This window comes from Hoplias malabaricus, chromosome 1, assembly GCF_029633855.1.
Source record: "Hoplias malabaricus isolate fHopMal1 chromosome 1, fHopMal1.hap1, whole genome shotgun sequence".
NCBI lineage: Eukaryota > Metazoa > Chordata > Actinopteri > Characiformes > Erythrinidae > Hoplias > Hoplias malabaricus.
The window spans coordinates 9,489,311-9,509,344 of record NC_089800.1 but is presented as its reverse complement, the minus strand read 5'-3'; the positions used below and the strand labels follow the sequence as shown (position 1 = coordinate 9,509,344).

At 40.5% G+C, this 20,034-nt stretch overlaps 1 protein-coding gene across 3 annotated transcripts; it reads left to right on the top strand.

Moving 5' to 3' along the window:
• The first annotated feature begins 155 nt into the window (after window positions 1-155).
• On the top strand, window positions 156-15,406 carry qtrt2 (queuine tRNA-ribosyltransferase accessory subunit 2). Of its 3 annotated transcripts, none has more exons than XM_066646805.1 (9): window positions 156-255; window positions 943-1,153; window positions 1,364-1,419; window positions 3,655-3,731; window positions 3,938-4,147; window positions 4,468-4,667; window positions 7,799-7,950; window positions 13,076-13,181; window positions 13,591-15,406. In XM_066646805.1, exons 2-9 carry the CDS (start codon window positions 954-956, stop codon window positions 13,811-13,813), a joined length of 1,224 nt encoding a protein of 407 aa, XP_066502902.1. In that variant the 5' UTR covers window positions 156-255; window positions 943-953; the 3' UTR covers window positions 13,814-15,406. The 3 variants fall into 3 exon arrangements, with proteins under 3 accessions (XP_066502902.1, XP_066502903.1, XP_066502901.1); XM_066646806.1 differs by having other exon boundaries at window positions 222-265; XM_066646804.1 differs by lacking the exon at window positions 156-255 and adding an exon at window positions 272-362.
• Window positions 15,407-20,034: the final 4,628 nt, after the last annotated feature.

The window sequence follows — 20,034 nt, the reverse complement described above, 5'->3', positions numbered from 1 at the left end:
CCCGACACTTCTTAGAAAACGGCGGCGTGGTCGCTTGGTTACCTTGGTAACCACATGATAGGTAGTTTTTTATTCGTTTTTCCTGAAAACGTTAATTATTCTACAGATACCTGAGGTTAACACATATTTTCGTTATTTGTAGTTTGTAGTTTTATGTTTTTTTTTTAAATCGTCGCGTTAATTTTGTGATGACGTTGTCAGCCAGAGGCCGGTCGTAATCACCCTGCGACTTGCTCCTCGTGTCTCACGACACTGGTAAGCTTAGGTGTGTGTGTATGTGTGTGCGCAGTGTACGTTGTTAAGAGTGTGTTATTAAGAGTGTCCTTTATTAGGAGTATGGCTTATTATGAGTGAGTGTTATGGTGAGTGTGTGTTATTAAAAGTGTTTGGGTTGTTATGAATGTGTATTATTAAGAGGGAATTATGATGTGTGTGAATGTGTTAATTTGAGTCTGTGTTTTTAGTGGACATCTTCTATCAGTTGTTTATGAAATGAGAAGCTACTCACTACGGTATAATAATTGTTGCCCGTGGAAATATACTAATTACTGCAGTAGTTGTCCAATCAAAACCTTCTAATGATTTGCTTTTTTAACTCAAAAGAGCAGCCATTTTTCTGGACCAGACAATTACTGTATTTTGTAATATGTAGTCCTCTATTTTAATTATCATGTTACACTTCTTATTATAGATACCAGTTGTACTTGTGGTAAGATAAAATAGGTCTAGGATTTTAAACCCTGAATAAACTATAGAATCATTAGTTACTGCTATATTAATACATTAATGTATATGTAATTATCATTACTTTTTAAAATAAATACTGGAAATTGATCTTGAGGTAATGTGACTAACTGAGAAAGAGGGGCAAAAAGGTGACTGTTTTTTTTTTTTTTTTTCAAACCATGGTTACCGTTTCTTATTTTCTCTGCCTGTACACAGTGCCTGGTGGGATGAAGCTGGAGTTGTGTAAGGTGGTGAGGGGATGCCGGTTGGGTGTTCTGAGTGCCTTTGGGCACTCAGGACAGTGTTCTATAGAACTGCCGGGTTGTCTTCTCTACACTCGTTGTGCCACTGTGCCTCATCTAACCCAGGACACCCTCCACACACTGACTAACCTCCCTGCGGTCACACATGTAACACTGGACAGTCTGTAAGATCATATGTTCCTATAATGAACAATGTCAGTCATGAATAATTACAAATCTACTTTCAGACTTTTAAATGACATAGGCTTCGACAAAAAACATTTTGTTACATTTGGTTTTCTTTTTTAGAATTTCCTTGAAATAAGTGCTAGTATAACTGCATTGGCTAAGATATTATTTGTTAATCTTCTCAAGATGGTTTCATTTTGTTTCAGTGCAGAACACCATGAAGTTCTGGAGGAGTTTAAAGAAGGTGTCAGGAAGTTTGCAGGTCAGGAATGCTCTCTGTTAAAAATACGTATCATTTTGTAAGGATGATGATACTGTTGGTTGATGTGCTCAGAATCACTTGGCTGCTGCACAAGAGAAGGTGTGCCAGTGACTATTTTGGCAGGTCCACATCCTTTCAGACCCACAGTGTGTTTGTCTGCTCACAGTTGTAGAATTGACAATAAGCTGTGAGAAGGCAGAAAATATAACCAATATTATGAAATGAGCGGCACGGTGGCGCAGCAGGTAGTGTCGCAGTCACACAGCTCCAGGGACCTGGAGGTTGTGGGTTCGATTCCCGCTCCGGGTGACTGTCTGTGAGGAGTTGGTGTGTTCTCCCCGTGTCCGCGTGGGTTTCCTCCCACGGTGGTTGGTGGATTGGTGACTCTAAAGTGTCCGTAGGTGTGAGTGTGTGAGTGAATGTGTGTCTGTGTTGCCCTGTGAAGGACTGGCGCCCCCTCCAGGGTGTATTCCTGCCTTGCGCCCAATGATTCCAGGTAGGCTCTGGACCCACCGCGACCCTGAATTGGATAAGCGCTTACAGATAATGAATGAATGAATTATGAAATGAACTTTGGACATGTAGAAGAACCTGCTGAAATCAACTGTCCCAAAGAATATAACCTGCAGTAAAGGTAAAAGGTGGATCGAGTTAGCCCTGGAAAACTTGTTTTTATTAAGTTGTTGTGGCTTCTGTGTATATTTATGGTAAATATGTGTTGTGATTTCTGTTCTGAACCTGAAAAATCAATAGGTAATGTCTGTTTTGACTGATAAAGAAATACAATAATAGAACCTTCATAATGTTAATTCAAATAATTGTCCTTGAAGTACATTACTTAAGTCATTACTGTGATCGTGAGGTATTTTTTATAAAAAAAAAAAAAAAACCCTCCTATATGGTAATGGCTTTGTGGAGGAGTGAAATGAAGTTGCTGTTCATAGTATCCCATGGAAATATTGGTAATTCAAGCATTTTGAAAATGATCCTCTGTCCAAAATATGAATTGTTATATGGACACCTGCTGCACTTACATAATGCTCACTGAGTTTGTCTTCATATTTAAAATGCAGCTGTGTACTGATCAGTTGAAAGGTTCAGGTTTTTACGTCAGCTTCTGTGAACCCCATTAAACTGAGGTTTTCAGGCAGGGTGAGGGAGAGCTTTTGAGACCCAGTCAGCCGTTACTTGCCCTTAGTATTTACAATAGAAACGAGGAATGTATTTACGGACTTCATTTTGTGGTTTCACTTGAGCAACCTTGTTTGAAGGTGGCCAGAGGGGACAATGACCTGAGTTCCTAATTAAAAGTGATAAAACGGCCACTGTTTCCTGTTGGTGTAAAACACCTTTGACTGTATTTACATTTGTGCATCTTGCTCTGATCGGAAATAGTCTCCTGCTTTATGGTTCAGGTAAATGTCAGCCAGTCTTTGTGATGGATCATTGCTCCCAGGCCAAATCTGTTTGGACCCTTCATGCGAATGTGCATGGTGCATGCACAGCCACATTCATCAGTTCCACTATTGGTTCCTTTTCCTCTGTGAATTAATTTGACAGGGGTTCAAATAGGATCCTTTTGTTATTTTGTTTATTTATTTTGCTGTGATGAACATCCAGCTTTATCTTTTGACTCTGTTCAAGCCTTCATCCCCCATACACTCTATTTTATTTAGAGTTCAAATGGCCTGCTGCTCATATTTTGGATGCTTATGATATGCTGGGGTTGGTAATGCTTTCAGCAGGAGTCACAGCTCACTTTAACTATTGCTTTTCCTTGTGCATGGCACAGGAATACGCAGCAGAAATTTCTGGCTGATGGTGCCCAGAAGGGTTTTTAAAGGGAAAGGACATAGAGACAGACTTTAGTAGTGATGTGTAGTGTTCACTGCAGCCCTCATTGTGTGATAGAATTCATGATTTTGTCATTTTCAGTGTTCTCTCACTTCTGATAAAAAAACACGTAATAAATGCTTGGTGTTCAACTTTCTAACCACCATTAAACATCCAACAGTCTCTATTATTTGCCAGTTACCAGGAAACTAATGTTCCAATAAACCTGCCCCAAACTGCTTGTTATTTTTCAGCAGTTCTACCCCCCCCCCTTCCGAGACGCACCTTCAAGATGGGATTCTTTGGTTTTTCAGCTCTAGTGTAGTCTTGTGTGTTTCTTAGATCACAGGAAAAGAATGAAGTAATGAGTGATCAAATGTTTTTTATGTTTTTCTCCAACAGGTCTACATGAGACGGCACTCTACTGCTCCCTCCGTGACCCCAGCACCACCAGCCCCACTGGCCACATCACTAACAAGGTCAGGGGTCAGCCAGTTAATGTGTGCACAAGGTCAAATCATGTCTAAGGGCTCTTTTTACTTTTCTTTAGTGATTACTTGAGCGTTAGCTGGAGTTTATATTATGCCACTTTGCAATTTTCATAGATTTGCTCTTTTGGAGATGAAGAGGTTTTGTTCTATATCGTATATAGTATAAGTAATTACCTGTGTGTTTGGACTTGCAGACTGTGTCAGTGTGGGGCAGCGGAGGAAGAATAGAGCTGACCGTGGCTAAGTTCATGGCCCTGCAGGCGGCTATTCAGCCAGATTTCTATCAGAGCATGGCAGATGGAGAGACGTGGCAGGAAAACACTTCACGTAAAAGGGTTCGCAAAGCAGTGGACCGCACTCTAGCTCACCTGGACGAATGTCTGATACTGCATCAAAAAATGCAGGTACGTCAATATACGTCCAACTGTCAATATTGAGCAGTGTACTCCTAGCATTTAATTGTATTTTATATGTAGCTCTGGTGTTTTTGCACAGGAGCTGCCCCTTATCTGCTGTTTGCCTATGTTGGGCCAAAAATGTTTAATCATTTTGCTGCAACTCATATTTATATGATATGGACAAAATGATGAACATTGTCAGTGCATTTCGCAGTGAGCAGCTTTAAATTCTGCTTATGAAAAAGATTCTGTTCTTTTGTGGCTCACAAAATTGTGATGGCAGGCACTGTAACCTGCTGGCTAAGCATCTTCCCTGTGGCTGACAGGAGCTGCAGCAGGCAGAGATCTTCGGGGTGGTGGAGGGAGGTGATATTCTGGAGGAAAGGGTCAGATCAGCGCGGGAGACGGCCAAGCGTCCGGTGGCGGGATTTGTCCTGGATGGCTTCCAGTCCCCTGCTATGGAACAGGACCTGAGGAGTCAGCTGATTACTGCAGTGACCGCAGAGCTGCCTCCAGAAAAACCCAGGTGAAAGTTAGAGGAGTGTCATCCTCCCTTTTGTATCCACAACAAACAATATTAAAGGTCTGAAGAATTGTTGCCTCAATGAAAGGTGGCGAAATGAAGCCCTGATCATTTTTGTTAAGTTAAATAGTTGCTTGTTTGGGAATTCATTGATGTGATTTAATGTAATTTACCTGGGGTCTAATTGAAACTGCATCATTCGTCCCCTGTCAAAGCAGCCCTGTTTAGAAGGACCTGTTTCAGCACTTGTTTCTTTAAATGAGAAAGGATCATATACAGCTGAATCCCATGCAAGCAGCGCTGTCAAGTGTGGCATACAGAAGCTCTTGTTTTAGCTGTTTTTAAGCTGATCAACCTTAATTTCAGATGATTTTATTATCTAAATAATTACTTGGTCAGGCCCTGTGTGATATATTTATATATAGACCAAATGATATATCAATCAAGCCTTACACACACACACACACACACACACACACACACACACACACACACACAATCACGCATCCTCACCCTCCATAAGCACATTTGTTCCTCTCTGTGTGAGGCTGTCACACTCTTCACCTTGCTTACATTGCTCTCCCTTGATTACGTACCCTCTGCAGCCATGGCAATTCTCCATCCTCCCCAGGAGCCATGGCAAGCACATCAGCACCAAGCTCCTGTTTCAGTGGAAACTGGGAGGAGGGAAAAGTAGCTTTAGGATCAAATATTGTGTTGTTCTCATGAATGCAGTATATGGCTATGATTTCTCCCGCAGTGTTTGATTGTAGGGGGGAATTCGGAGAAAGCTGGCTGTTACTCATTAGATTCTTAAAGCTAGATTTTAGTGTTGTTACGATACCAAAATTTTGACATTCGATATGATACCTGACTAAGTATATCGATACCGATACTAAAAGAATACCATGGCAAAAACATAAAACATCAGGAAAAGTAATGTACATTCTCTACAAGCTGAGGGCGATCAAAATTGTTGGTATCTAATTGTTAAGTGTGACACGTGACGTTGCACCATTTGAGTCCAATCACGCCTTCTGTCCTGTGTCATACATTCATAAGACTTTAAATAAAGCTGAATGCCTCAATCACTTATGTCATCTCAGTTCAGGAGTTCAGAAAAAAGTATAAATTCAATATAAAAGAAAGCAAACGTGTCTTTGGCAGCACTTTTTGCACATTTGTAGCTCATTGAGTGTGAGCTGGCGTCGAGGGAGCTGTTGTGCTACCAGCAATTCTCTCCTGTAAAAAGTAGGTGAGGTTTGTACAGAAAATCTCTGGTGCTAGTCAGGTCTTTTTATTTTTATTTTTATTTTTTTTTTATTTTTATTTTTTAAATAACACTCTGTATGGTCTGAAAAGTTGCTAAAACTAGCAACAAAATGATTGAGGGCGGTAGAGGAGGTAAAGCGCTACACTACCCCCCTGTGGCACTCATTGAAAATACCTACTCTTATTTTAAAGCACTCCTTAAAGTACTGGTACTAATGATATGGGGTATTGTACCATTTTTTTTATGACAAAGTATTGAGATACTTTTCTAGTATCTGTATACCATACAACACTACTAGCTTTAGAGTCTTGTTTGACAGCATCCTTCCCACCAAGGACTGTGGAGTCTAATTAGAAACTGCAGGTTCTCATGGGTGCTGCTGGGTGATTAGATAGCGGAGCACTCTTTTAGTCGCTCAATGGTGGGGTGCGCTAGGGTGTGTCATGCCTGTCACTCATGTGCCTCTGCTTTGATAAGCTGTCAAGAAAGGCCATGCCACAAAAGTCTCATTTTACTGCTCCACTTGGTTTGGTTCATTTTAAACTAAGCCCAGAGTCTTGAAATTCATGAGTAAAAGGTTTTCACAACATAGCACAGGCTGCAGAAGGAGCTGTAGATGCAGTGATTTATTAGTGGGGACATATTATGCAAAACTCACTTCTTGCATGCTTTTTGTATTTCCACTTGGGTCTCTACTGCTCCTATAAATGCTCCAAGCATGAAAAAAAGCAACCATCCATTTTCTGTGAGTCAGTTGAAAGATTTTGGTGTCAGGAATCATATACTTCTATGAGGCGTTTGGATGGCTCCCTTACTGTCACACTAGGGAAATTTGCATAGAACCACCCTGGTATTCGTGAAGGTGTTTGTGCAGGCAGACCTCCCCATATGCTCACTGCACACGTTGCGTACGGTCCCGCAAATTAACAGAGGCCACTCGTCTCATGTTAGGGAGAGTTTGTGTATAATCAGAAGATGAAGAGAAACTAGGAAATGAAAAGAGGGGAAAAAAAGACTCCATGAGAATGAGCTCCAGGAACAGCAGTGAGGTAAACCTTCTCGAGGTTGGATTGTTATTAAATAATAATATATGCACATAGCTGTAGGAATGAGGTGGCGTGCACTGCGCAGCTACTCTCCATGACTTTAAAAGCCTTATAGTGCCACAGTGTCATGAACCAAACTTTGAAACTGAAAAATGAACCTATACTGATGTATTTGTACTGTCTAGTATTCATTTAAACCTCTCCAAACATACCAGTGCAGTCGAGTTCTTAGAAATTTCAGTTCCACCTTAAATACTGCCGTTATATTCACACAATCACACTAACACTGGCATATTTGAAATTTTGGTTAAACACTCATAGTCGAACATATAGGGTTCGATAGCACCTCTGTTTTCTATCATTTTCACGTGTGGTAAACGCTCAGCGCAAACATTGGATGGGGCATGACCAGCAGTGGTTTATTTGCATAAAAGTGACAGAGCCCTTAAACAGCTCATTCTGAAAGGGACTGAATCTGGCAAGAATAGAGCTGGTGAGATCTCTTAATGTGAGGGTGATTTTGTGCAAAGGATTTCATAAACATGTTTTGTAAATAGCCCATAGACCTATTCTAACTTCTTTAAAAAGAGGTATAATATGTCCCCTTTAATACTTCATGTTCCCCTCTGAATGGAACTGAACTCAAGTCCAAGGAATTATTTGTTTATTACTTATTTATTAATTTGCCTTTCTCGCTGCAGTTTTGTAGGTAATCCATTTTGCAGTTATTCAAGCAGTGCCTAAGCAACTTCTGAAATCAACCCTTTCCCCCTTCACCTCTGTTTTCTGAAGTGTGTATTCTGGCCATGTTCCAGGTTGTTGCAGGGGGTTGGTCGTCCGGATGAAGTGATCGCATTGGTGGAAGCTGGAGTTGATCTGTTTGAAGGTTTCTTCCCTTTCCAGGTGACAGAGAGAGGATGCGCTCTCAACTTCAACTTCACCATCACTCCAGACTCAGAGAGTGCAGGTACAGTGCCTCCTACAGCTGTGGCTTTGTCCACAATCAAACTACATTCCAGAGCCCAGTATTCTTAAGCCCAACTTAAAGGCATACCTCAAGAGCTTCAGCTAGGTCTGTACCTCTCAGTATCAGCAGCAAACCATTATAGCCTTGTACTTTAAAAAAGAAAAAAAAAACAGTTAACTCAAAAAAACATTTATAACATAAACCAATGGGATGTTGCCCAATTATACTTATAAATAATGTTCTGGAAATGTCCACTAATCAGAGAATGTTATCTGAAGTAACTGACTCATGTATGGAGTAAGATTACTGTCAAAAACAAACTTTCGTACATAAATATTTAATTTGTACACACACGTGTGTTTTATACGAATACGACTTCAAAAATGTACAATTATAAAGACTTACGCATACGACTTGAATTATTATGGGTACGACTTCTAGATTATGAACACAAATTGAAAAGTGAGAAAACGCTATCAAAAATACGTCACTGGACTCACAGGCAAAATGCTTAGAGCAGAAGGCCAATTCCAGAACCCTACATTTTACACAATTGTCTTGTTTATGACTTGGGAGCCATAAATATTTTACATAATTCCAGTGAAGGTTGGTTAGGCTCCTGTCTGTGCATCAGCCTCCCCGGGCAGGGACATCAAGCATTTTAAACTCGCAATTATATAAATAAAAAAACATATGTAGGCTTAGTTAGAAACAAACTGAAACAACCTTCAAATGAACAATTAAGAATGCATAAATAAAAATGAATATTTAAATAAACAAGGAATATTACATGTAGGAACTAAATGAATAAACTTAAAATTAATTAAAGAAATGTAAAATTAATTAAAATATTTATATGTTAATTAATATTAATTAATTTAATTAAAATTAATTAATAAATAAAGAACAATGAATTTAGAAATGACATAATCAATTAAAGTTTAAACAAATGAGCGTGAGGGGATATGATTGGGGTTGCAAACATTCCCATGTGAACTCTAAAGGCTGCGTTGTGTTTTGGACCGATACGGAACTCGTTTTATCCCGTATTTTTGAGGTTAAGACGGATGATTTGCTTGAGACAGACAGAAGCTCCACTGCGCTTCCTCAGACACAGGAGCAGATACTCCGGCTCCTAAATGCGCTTATCATTAGTCATCACTTGTATTAAGCCAATCCAGCCAGAGTCCGGTGTCAATTATTCAGTGCCGTAGCCAATGGAGTCTCGGTCCCTCCTACTGGGGCTTGTTATGCAGCAAACTGGGAACTTACAGCTGTTTTAACATGTATATTTTTGTCCGGAGAAACTACACTTAATTTTCTCTCAACACATCTGTGATGAAATTAACGCTGATTGACTTTTACAGTTGAAGACAGTTTTATACCAAAAGATCATATAAGTTAATTTCATATAAGATTAACACTAATAGTAACAAATTATTCTTACAGTGTAAAACAAATATAGGAGTCCTAAATAAGCAGACTATTTTAAACACAGGGCATAACAGTCAATCAATGGCAGCAAATGTGTTTTAACAGAACTAATTATAAGACATCTTGACATACAAGTTAAATATGGTAATTTAATGAGGATGGGACCAACAAAATCTTAAACCAATGGAATGCTTTCATTTCAGATCTCATTGCAATTTAATAAAATATAGGACACCAGTTATACAGTATTTGTGAAATACATAGACAGATTTACTGCTGTTCAAAAAGCCCACCCACACGCTCATCCTGGGTCTCGCAAATATTTGCCAAATATAAGCAGAATATATTGCGATTTATTGTGTAAATGAAATTGCTGTCAGTCCTTAGATGTCAAGAACAGAAGGGCTACCTGCTGTGAAAATATTAGACATGATCTCTGGATTCGCGAAAAAAGAATATTGTTTCTTTCCAACAAAGGGTTATACAACAGAGATTTAAGGCCACTGGATTTAAGGAAAATGATTTGATAATTTCTTTCCTATATGTATATATTGTTCTTTATTTATTTATTTATTTACATTCATATTTGTTTATATTTATTTTTATTTTAAATGTTTAAATATATTTTAAGTTTATTTTATTAATTTAGTTCCTACATGTAATATTTCTTATTTGTTTAAACATTTATTTCTTTATTTCTTATTTATTTCTTTGGTTTATTTGTTGTTTATTTGAAGGATGTTTCAGTTTGTTTCTAACTAAGCCTACATATTGTTCTTTATTTATTTAAGCACATGTTTAAAACGCAGTTCCTAACCAACTTTCACAGGAATTAATTTATGGCCCCTAAGTTATAAACAGGACAATTGTGTAAACTATAGAGCTCTGGAATTCGATCCAATAATTAATTTATATAATAATTAATAATTTTTATTATAATTATGGGTGGCACGGTGGTGCAGCAGGTAGTGTCGCAGTCACACAGCTCCAGGGACCTGGAGGTTGTGGGTTTGATTCTCGCTCTGGGTGAGGAGTTTGGTGTGTTCTCCCTGTGTCTGTGTGGGTTTCCTCCGGGTGCTCTGGTTTCCTCCCACGGTCCAAAAACACACGTTGGTAGGTGGATTGGCTACTCAAAAGTGTCCGTGTGTGAGTGTGTGTGAGTGAATGTGTGAGTGTGTATGTGTTGCCCTGGGAAAGACTGGCGCCCCCTCCAGGGTGTATTTGTGCCTTGCGCCCAATGATTCCAGGTAGGCTCTGGACCCACCACGACCCTGAACTGGATAAGCGCTTACAGATAATGAATGAATGAATATTATAATTATAATAATTAATTAATCAAATAATTATTCTATTTTGGTGTCATTGTGTTCAAATGACAGCTATGAGCTTCTAGTGCTCAGCCAAAAAGATGATGCACGCCATTTACTTCAACACTTCCATACACTCTCTTAATAATCTATATGTACACAGTGTGATAAATACTGAACTGATATCTTTTGTCTTTATGGGCTAAATAAGGTCATTTTACTTCATGTGCAGTGACCGCAGTCATTAGTGCCAGGCCTCGAACATTTATAAGAATTTTGGCAAAAGGCAGCTGGCTTCTACGAAGCCCCAAGTGAATTAGTTATTCATACGCACAAATTACTAACTTGTTCACTGGAGTTGGCTAAATCATTCGCACGAATTAATAATTTGTTCACTTCAGTTAACTAAAACGTGTGCACGAATTGCAGTTCGTTCACTCGAATTAAGTAAATCGTTTGAACGAATTGTAAATCGTTCACTTGAATTAATTATTTTTTTTTACCCACGTCTCCTCTAGGGGCCGTAGAATTGATCAACTGCCCAAATGCTTCTTTAACTGTTTTATTAAGTAAAATAATATCAAAATTGAATTCTGTTGTAGTTAACATTTCACTGTAGATGCAACAGATTGATATTAAGAAGTATTCCTTTCATAAGAGCATCAGATGCACTCATAATAACCTTGCTGCAAGATTCCTGAGAGGAGGTCATCCTTCCATTTTTTTTTTTAGTTCCAGATAATGGATTAATCAACGCACTTTATACAATGACTGTGTTGACAGATACTGAAAACCCAGAGCTTGCTTTCTTGTTTTTTGTGTGTCTTCGGGATGAGATGAGAGATACCATATAAAGGAGTGTGAAATCACTTTGGAAGCCCCAGGGTTTGTTTGATGCTGCACTAAAGCATCATCAGCCATGGCTGTATACGTCAAAATATTCCTGAAGGTAGAAATACATAAAAATATACAGTATAAATAAAACATTTATTATTGCAGTAATACCATATTTGTGTGTGTGTGTGTGTGTGTGTGTGTGTGTGTTTATTTATTTATTTTTTATTTTTCCTCCCTGAAATCTGTCCAAGACTTTTGTTGATGTGAACAAACCCAGTGTGCAAATTCCTGAGGCGTTACTGCCTCCTCTGCAAGCAGTTATTTTATTTAAAGTAAATTTTTGTTATTGTCCTGTTTATTGCACTTGTACAAATCTCTGGACTACAGGAAATCCATAATGTATGTTTTCTGTTTTGGGCCGAAAATCACTGGCTGTAGTAATTGATAAGAGTCAGTGGTGTGTAAAAGAGGTTCCGATAGAGTGAATCAATTAAGAGAGAGAGAGAGAAGGGAGTTCAGGGTGGGATATAGTCCACCTCAGGCTTTGGGATGGGGGTTAGTATGTCTCCTCTTGGGCAATTGGAGCACGCTGCAGGGAGATGTGCCTCAGGCTGATTAACCACTCTCTGACACTGCAGGACACATTTACATCTGTACTTGCCTCCCCCATACCCCATCCCTCTCTCTCTCTCTCTCTCTCTCTCTCTCTCTATTTCCTTCCTTTAACGCACGTTCTCTCTCTTCTGCCAGCCCCTCGTCGTCTCCCTCTGGTTTTTCCCACTTGTTTTGGGGCACATGCCAGAAATGCAGGAGATGTGCTCTTTGCCCTTCTGCTGCCTGGAACGCCTCTCTCATCAAGACAGTGCTTGATCACTCTTTAATGAAGCTACTGGGCAGAGGAGCTATCCCCAGTGAACTGGTACTGGTGTGTATTTTTATGAGCCTCTGTGCCCAGGCGATGAGTTCAGGAAAGTGCAGTCTTAGTTGTTTACGGTGGATTGAGAGGCTGGAGGATTTATTTGAGAAAGTGTGTTTGTGTAAGTCGAATACAAAGTGTCTTGAAATCTGACTGTAGTAAAAAACAGGGCTCTGTGAAGTGGAGAACCAGGTTAATCAGGTTAGTGCTATTCAACAGAATTCTATATATTTTTTTCTCTGAACTGAAAGTCCATAAAGTTTATCAAACTGAAAATTACACTGAGACCTCTGATGTTTTCCAGGTTTTGCTTTTTTAACAGACAGCTTCTGCTTGAGTTTTTCAAAGAAATGTACAGGGATATGTTTCCAGTATTTTAACGTGGTTATATTGTCTGCTTCTCACAATCCAGGTAATCTCATAACACCTCATTGATGTTCAGGGCTGCGCTTTGGGGTAAAAAGTCCGTTGATCAGAGAACACAAGCAGCTTTTTTTTTGCTCATTTATTGTATGCTGGTTAGGAGTCCCATTTTCTTATTTTCTTGTCATTTCTGTTTGAAAGTTAAATTGATGGAGGGTGGTCTCTGATTTTGAACAATGCTTTTGAACATTGTCTGTTTGTGTGACAGTGTTGGAGTCAAACGGAGAGCTGTCTGCTGTGAAAGAGCTCAAAGAAAATGGAGACAGTGGCCCTGAAAATATGACACAGTTTGAGATAAATTTGAAGGACACAAGGTACGCAAGGAGCAATTCTGCCACCGATACCCTTGTGTTATTGTGCTTTTCTCTGTAATCTGATCATTGGAACCAGTATTTCTGTTATTCACACCCAACCTGCTGGTGACCAGGTGTTGACCGGTTGGTATTTCCACTTAATTTCTTTCAGTTGTGGATTTGGATCACATTAGTGATTAGAGGGTGAATAAAAAGACCAGTTGTCAGTTATAATCATCAAATTAAAAGAAATAGACACGTGAAATATATCAGTCTGTGTGTATTGAATGAGTATAATATACATGTTTCACTTTTTGAATGGAACTACTGAAATAAATCAACTTTTTCATGATATTCTAATTATATGACCAGCACCTGTAAATGGGAACCTCTGTGAAATGACCCTGATAAAGTGACTGTTTTGTTTCAGGTACCGGGAAGATTTCCGTCCCCTGGTAGAAGGGTGTGACTGTTACTGCTGTAAGAATCATACAAGGGCGTACATCCATCATTTGTTGATGACCAATGAACTGCTGACTGGAGTGTTATTAATGCTTCACAACATAGCTCATTACCTCGGATTCTTTCGTGCCTTGAGAGCAGCGGTGGCCAGTGACCGGCTACAGGACTTGAAGGACAGGGTGTTACAGTGAACACAGTAGACCTGGGAGAATGGAAGATTTACAGTGACTGAGCATTTTGGTGAACAACGTGTATGCAATGAAGATAATGTGAGGGTTTCCGTCACCATCTGTTTACGCATTGGACTCATAAAGGTGACCAAAAAATATTATAAGAATCCTTTGAGTGGTCTCAGAGGTACTAATTTGAACTGTATTCATTCCTCTTAATCCTGAGCTTTTATGGGTTTAACATCACTTTGCTGCTGGTGCTGGTGACGCATAAGAGCTCAGCTGATTGTGAGAAACTTTAGCGTCTCTGGCAAGAAAAATAAGAAAGATTTTATAAATGTATTTGCATAAATAAGTAAACAAGCTCAACATGTGTGTATGTGTAATTGTAGAAATATAAATATGTTTTGGAAACCATAGATGTTCCAGGTCCAACACATTGCTTTTGAGTTTGCAGCTCCCTGCAGTCATGCTTCTCTCCTGACATTTTTTTAAGTGTATTTTTAACAACTGAATAAACAGTGGCTCATGGGAGGTTTAGTCATAGAAGCCTATGAACCCTGTCATGCACGTACATACACAGGGCTTTGTAGTCATCGCATGCCATCCGTCTGGTTCTTTCATCCAGAAACACCACATTTCTTGTGTAAAAAAAACATAAATATATAAATAAAATAAATATGCACTTCACTCCTCATTCTCTGTAGTCCATATAGGGTTGAATTTGTTTTGGGTGCCATGAATATATATCCATATGAAAGCAGATGCAGAGGATGTAGGAAAGAAAAAAATTAATGTGCTGTTTCTGGCTGTCAGGAAGCAGCTCTATCATTGCTTCCATTCATAGGATCCACACACCTGAATGAAGGGGATATAGTTAATTGATGAAATGACTGAAATCTCTCAGGAGCTCAAGTTTGCAAACAGAATAACACTCTTTGGAGGCTGGCTGCTGGTGGACACGCTTGTGTAAGACATGCGTCAGCAACCAAAAGCCATTGCGAATGACAGCAGGCAACATTTCCATTTAAAAGCCAGCAAGTGGCACTTGCCAACAGGAGGTCTCTGCTGCTCGTTTCAGGCAATTAGCATCGCAGAGAGAGCACCAACCAGTTCATTAAAAGTTTCTGACGCTGTGACACGTGGAACAGCTTTCCACAGAGGGCCTCCACTCAAACACTCCAAAGTTCACACATAGTGGTGATAATCACCCCACTCAAATAGCCATCATGCTTTAATAGAATGATTTAATAGAGACCACCAGCATGGGTAAATCTTCAGAGGAGATGTGGAATTAAAGACCACTGATGACAGAAGTTTGGGATTTAAAAATTTGGACTCAAAGACTTTGAACTGTGGCCAAGGGCCATGGCCTAATGGTTAGAGGACTGAGCTTGGCCTGAGCATGGTTGAAGTGCCCTTGAGGAAGGCACTGAATCCCCAAATGCTTCCCCAGGTGTACCTTTAATTATGCACTATCGACATCCTGACCGACCACAGACGTTATTTGTTTACACCAAGGTGGTTACATAACCCAAAGTTCATAACCAATTTTAGATTGGTCAAAAATAAAGCAGGTCAGTCAGACCAATAAACGTTTTCACATTTTGCATTTCCAACGTTGCTGTGTAGTCATTTTATAATGCATGTCCAGCCTTACCTTGAATGTTGTTAACTGGGTAAATATAGATTCTCACAAACAAGCTGTGGTTTGTCATGCTTAAACATCCATCCATCATCCACTGCTTATCCGAGTTCGGGTCGCGGGGGAAGCAGTCCGAGTAAAGAAACCCAGACCTCCCCAGCCACGGCTTCCAGCTCATCCGGGGGTATACCAAGGCGTTCCCGGGCCAGTCGAGACTCCTGCCTTACGCTTCTCACTCTGGGCAACTCCAGAGTGAAAGAGCATCCAGACCCTCTCAAGGAGATTGGTTCCAGAGCCCATACTGTGTGTCGAGGTGAGCCCAACTATATCTAGCCGGTATCTCTCAACCTCGGCACACCAGCTCAGGCTCTTCTATGTTCCATGTTCCAAGAGCCAGTTTCAGTAACCGAGGGTCAGAATGCCAGGGTCCCAGCCCTCAGCTGCTACCCGATCCACAATGCACCAGATCCAGATTACTACCTCTCCCACAGGTACGGCCCATAGGAGAGTGGACCCATGTTGCTCCTTCGGGCTGAGCCCTGCCGGAACCCATGAGTAAAAGTCAGACCACCAGGCGCTCGCCAAGGGGCCCCTCCCCCAGACCTGGTTCCAGTGTGGGACCCCGGTAACCCTACTCCGGGCAAGGGAGTCTGTGTCTCTGTTGTTCTTGTTTTCATCTGGGTCTTTATGGATCACTCTTTGTCTGGCCCATCACCTATGACCAATTTGCCCTGGGAGACCCTACTAGGGGCTATTGCCTCTGACAACACAGCTCCTAGATTCACACAGGCATGCAAACCCCTCCACCACTTTAAGGTGGTTATCCAGGGAGTGGGCTATATAAACATGTTTGATATATTAGGAGAATAGATATTTTACATGGCTAAATGTCTTCAATATACATATGGCAATATGCTGATGTGTGTATTTGGATAAGGGTGTATGCAGCAGGGGCGGCACGGTGGCGTCGCAGTCACACAGCTCCAGGGACCTGGAGGTTGTGGGTTCGATTCCCACTCCGGGTGACTGTCTGTGAGGAGTTGGTGTGTTCTCCCCGTGTCCGCGTGGGTTTCCTCCGGGTGCTCCGGTTTCCTCCCACAGTCCAAAAACACACGTTGGTAGGTGGTTTGGCGACTCAAAAGTGTCCGTAGGTGAGAGTGTGTGAGTGAATGTGTGTCTGTGTTGCCCTGTGTTGCGCCCCCTCCAGGGTGTATTCCCGCCTTGTGCCCAATGATTCCAAATCATAGTGATTTAATGACACCAAAAACCTTCATAAGCAATATAGCCCTGTTCATAACTGTGTATTCCTGGGTTGGTTATTTCTAATGGAACAGTCTCAGCTGAAGGGCAGTTTAGCTTTGCATTATGAATTAAAAGTTGTTGAGAATGCTGGCAATTCCTTGCAGGCAGGAGGATAGACAAGTGTGTATTTCCCTGTGGTGCTGTTTGATTTATTGAGTATCAAGTGATTCAATTTGGTGTTAGGGAAGGTCACACTTATTTAGTATTCAGTATTGCGCTCTCTGACATAGTATCAAATTCTTATTATAATGGCCTGCTGCTCCAGACTTGCAGTCGAAGAAGTGGTGACCCTTAAGAGCTATGTTTATGGTCAACCCTCTCGGCTGTCTCTGACCTCTGTCTTCACAGTGCCCTTTAACCAAAGGGATAAGCACACGCACAGCTCTTTCGCCATGATTACACTAAGCTGATCATTCACATAATCTGTTGCAGGAGGGCTTGAGTTTTAGTCATTGAACTAATATATAATCATAAATATGATCAAATCTATAATTTGTGGATGTTTTCCATCTGCTTACAATGGAGAGATGCTTTAAATATGCATCCATTTTTAACTCGGAACCATGCTGTCGATAAAAATAATGCACAGGCCCTAAATATTGTGGAGAGGTTGCAATGTATTATATATTACCACAATCCATAGAAAGAATAAGTCAAGACTGAGAATCAGCTTCCTGGAACAGCCTGCAGTCGTTTGCTGTAGTTTTCAAGTCTCTGAAACATCTAAGGAATCCCAGCCCATTCGTCTTTGGCAAATCTCTCAAGCTCCTCCAGGTTTAATGGCCTTCTGGCATGAACCTTCTTTTTCAGTTCACCCCACAGATTTTCAAAGAGATTCAAGTCAGGGCTTTGTGCAGGCCAGTCAATAATGTTCACTTTAGTCTTCTGGACAAAATATCACCTTGCTGTTATAAAAGGACATGGGGAAATTTTGAAAAAAATATATAAGTTCATAGGGGGGCTAATATATACATACATACATACACACACACACACACACACACACACACACACCAAGAACAATAAAGCAGTTATCATAATCCCACCTTAAATCTTGAAGGATTCTAAATGATGTTTTGTTCTTTTTTTTTCTCTTTTTGTGCCTAAAAGAGTAGGGGAACCAAATTTAGGTTTTCAACAAATAGGACAATTGTATGGCGTCAAAATAGGTTCTAAAGTTCTGAGAACCAAAAAACAGAATCCATAACCAAAAAAATGTCAATTTATATTTGAGAAAACTGTCATTAATCAGCTGGGTGGGCGGGGCTTAACTTAAGCAGCCAATGACTGTCTAGATCCCGCCCCGGTCAAAGGTCAAAAGCGAGGAACTTCCGGAGGCGAGAGCGAGACTGAGAGGCGCAGCTGAGGAAAGGCGGAATGAAAGCGAAAACAGATTATTCAAGAATATTAAAGTTAGACGATTATATACAGGAATATTCTGTTTACAAAACTATTTTATAACTCTCAATATTAATGACAGTTTTCTCAATTACAAAATGACATTTATTAGTTATGGATTCTGTTTTTTGGTTCTCAGAAATTTAGGACCTATTTTGACGCTATACAATTGGGCCACACGGGGGCTGTGTAAAAAGTTGAAAAACGCATCCATAACCAGAGCCGGACTGCCCTATACGCTCACTACGGAAGATGCGTAGGGCCCTGCAAATTAACAAAGCACCCCCTTGTCTCTCCCTTGTGTCAAGTGAGAGTTAGTGCATCAAACAGAAGGTGAAGCAAATCTATCCATCAGGATATGAAAAGTGCTCCCAGAGCAAGAGAGACAGCAGCCTCGGAACGCCACCTCTGCTCCGAGAGATGGAGCAGCATATTCATTCCGCCTGGCAGCTCACACACATCAGAATGAGCTGTGAATGTGAAAAGTGCTGACAAAGACAGGTTTGTTTCCTTTCACGTTGAGTCCTGTTGATTAGATGGTTTGCACCAGGCATCAAGTATGTCAGAGAAAACACCAGAATATGCATAGGGGATTGGTGGAAACCACATAAATACCAAAATACGTCACAAAGACTGAATAATTATTACAAAATTTGTAAAACATGAAACTTTAAATAATGAATGAATTATGATTAACTCCAGTGACAATGCCATTCAGCACAGGAAAATTTGATTAAATCAAAAACTTTATTACATTACAGCATTAAATGTGTAAAATAAAAACCTAGATCATTTGTTGGTTGGTCTTGACATCTTTACACGTATTCAGGCATGACGTCGCTTCAGCAAAAATACCTAAAAAACCCAAACAAACAAAAAACGTATTAGTCATGTTTAGTGACTAAACTGATTAGTAATGTTTATTTAGATATAACTCACACAAATTCTAAAACATATACAAAATAATCATTTGATGATAACATTACCGCAAATCATCATTATCCCCATGAAAATCAAGATTCTTAAGTCTTCCATAGCACCAAAAACACTACTGCAACACCCTAAGAAATTATTTAATCAATTAGGATACAGCTAACCAAAGTCCCAATTGCAACATTACCACCTACATTTACATTTGCAAATGCCTTCTTGGACTTTTTCTTTCCCCAAATCAAATGAAAAATGATTGAATTATAATTGTGGCGGCACGGTGGCGCAGCAGGGTGACTGTGAGGAGTGTGGTGTGTTCTCCCTGTGTCTGCGTGGGTTTCCTCCGGGTGACTGTCTGTGAGGAGTGTGGTGTGTTCTCCCTGTGTCTGCGTGTGTTTCCTCTGGGTGACTGTCTGTGAGGAGTGTGGTGTGTTCTCCCTGTGTCTGCGTGTGTTTCCTCTGGGTGACTGTCTGTGAGGAGTGTGGTGTGTTCTCCCCGTGTCTGCATGGGTTTCCTCCGGGTGACTGTCTGTGAGGAGTGTGGTGTATTCTCCCTGTGTCTGCGTGGGTTTCCTCCAGGTGCTACGGTTTCCTCCCACAGTCCAAAAACACACGTTGGTAGGTGGATTAGCGACTCAAACGTGTCCGTAGGTGTGGATGTATGAATGAAAGTGTGTGTGTGTCTGTGTTGCCCTGTGAAGGATTGGCGCCCCCTCCAGGGTGTATTCCTGCCTTGCACCCAATGATTCCAGGTAGGCTCTGGACCCACCGCGACCCTGAACTGGATAAGGGTTACAGATAAGGACTGAATGAATCATAATTTCAGATCTCACTGAAAATGCAGATATTCATGTAGTCTTGCTTTTAAAGAATCTCTAGGGAGAGTCTAGTACCTTTCACTACTTAACATGTCCAAGAACTGCCTACTACTACAGGCAGAGCAAGTACACAACGAAACAGAGAAATG

Excerpts from the sequence above, each read along its gene's own strand:
- qtrt2 (XM_066646804.1), top strand. Across the intron at positions 7,951-13,075 it reads TCCAGACTCAGAGAGTGCAG|TGTTGGAGTCAAACGGAGAG; the intron begins GTACAGTGCCTC and ends TTTGTGTGACAG. Across the intron at positions 13,182-13,590 it reads ATAAATTTGAAGGACACAAG|GTACCGGGAAGATTTCCGTC; the intron begins GTACGCAAGGAG and ends GTTTTGTTTCAG.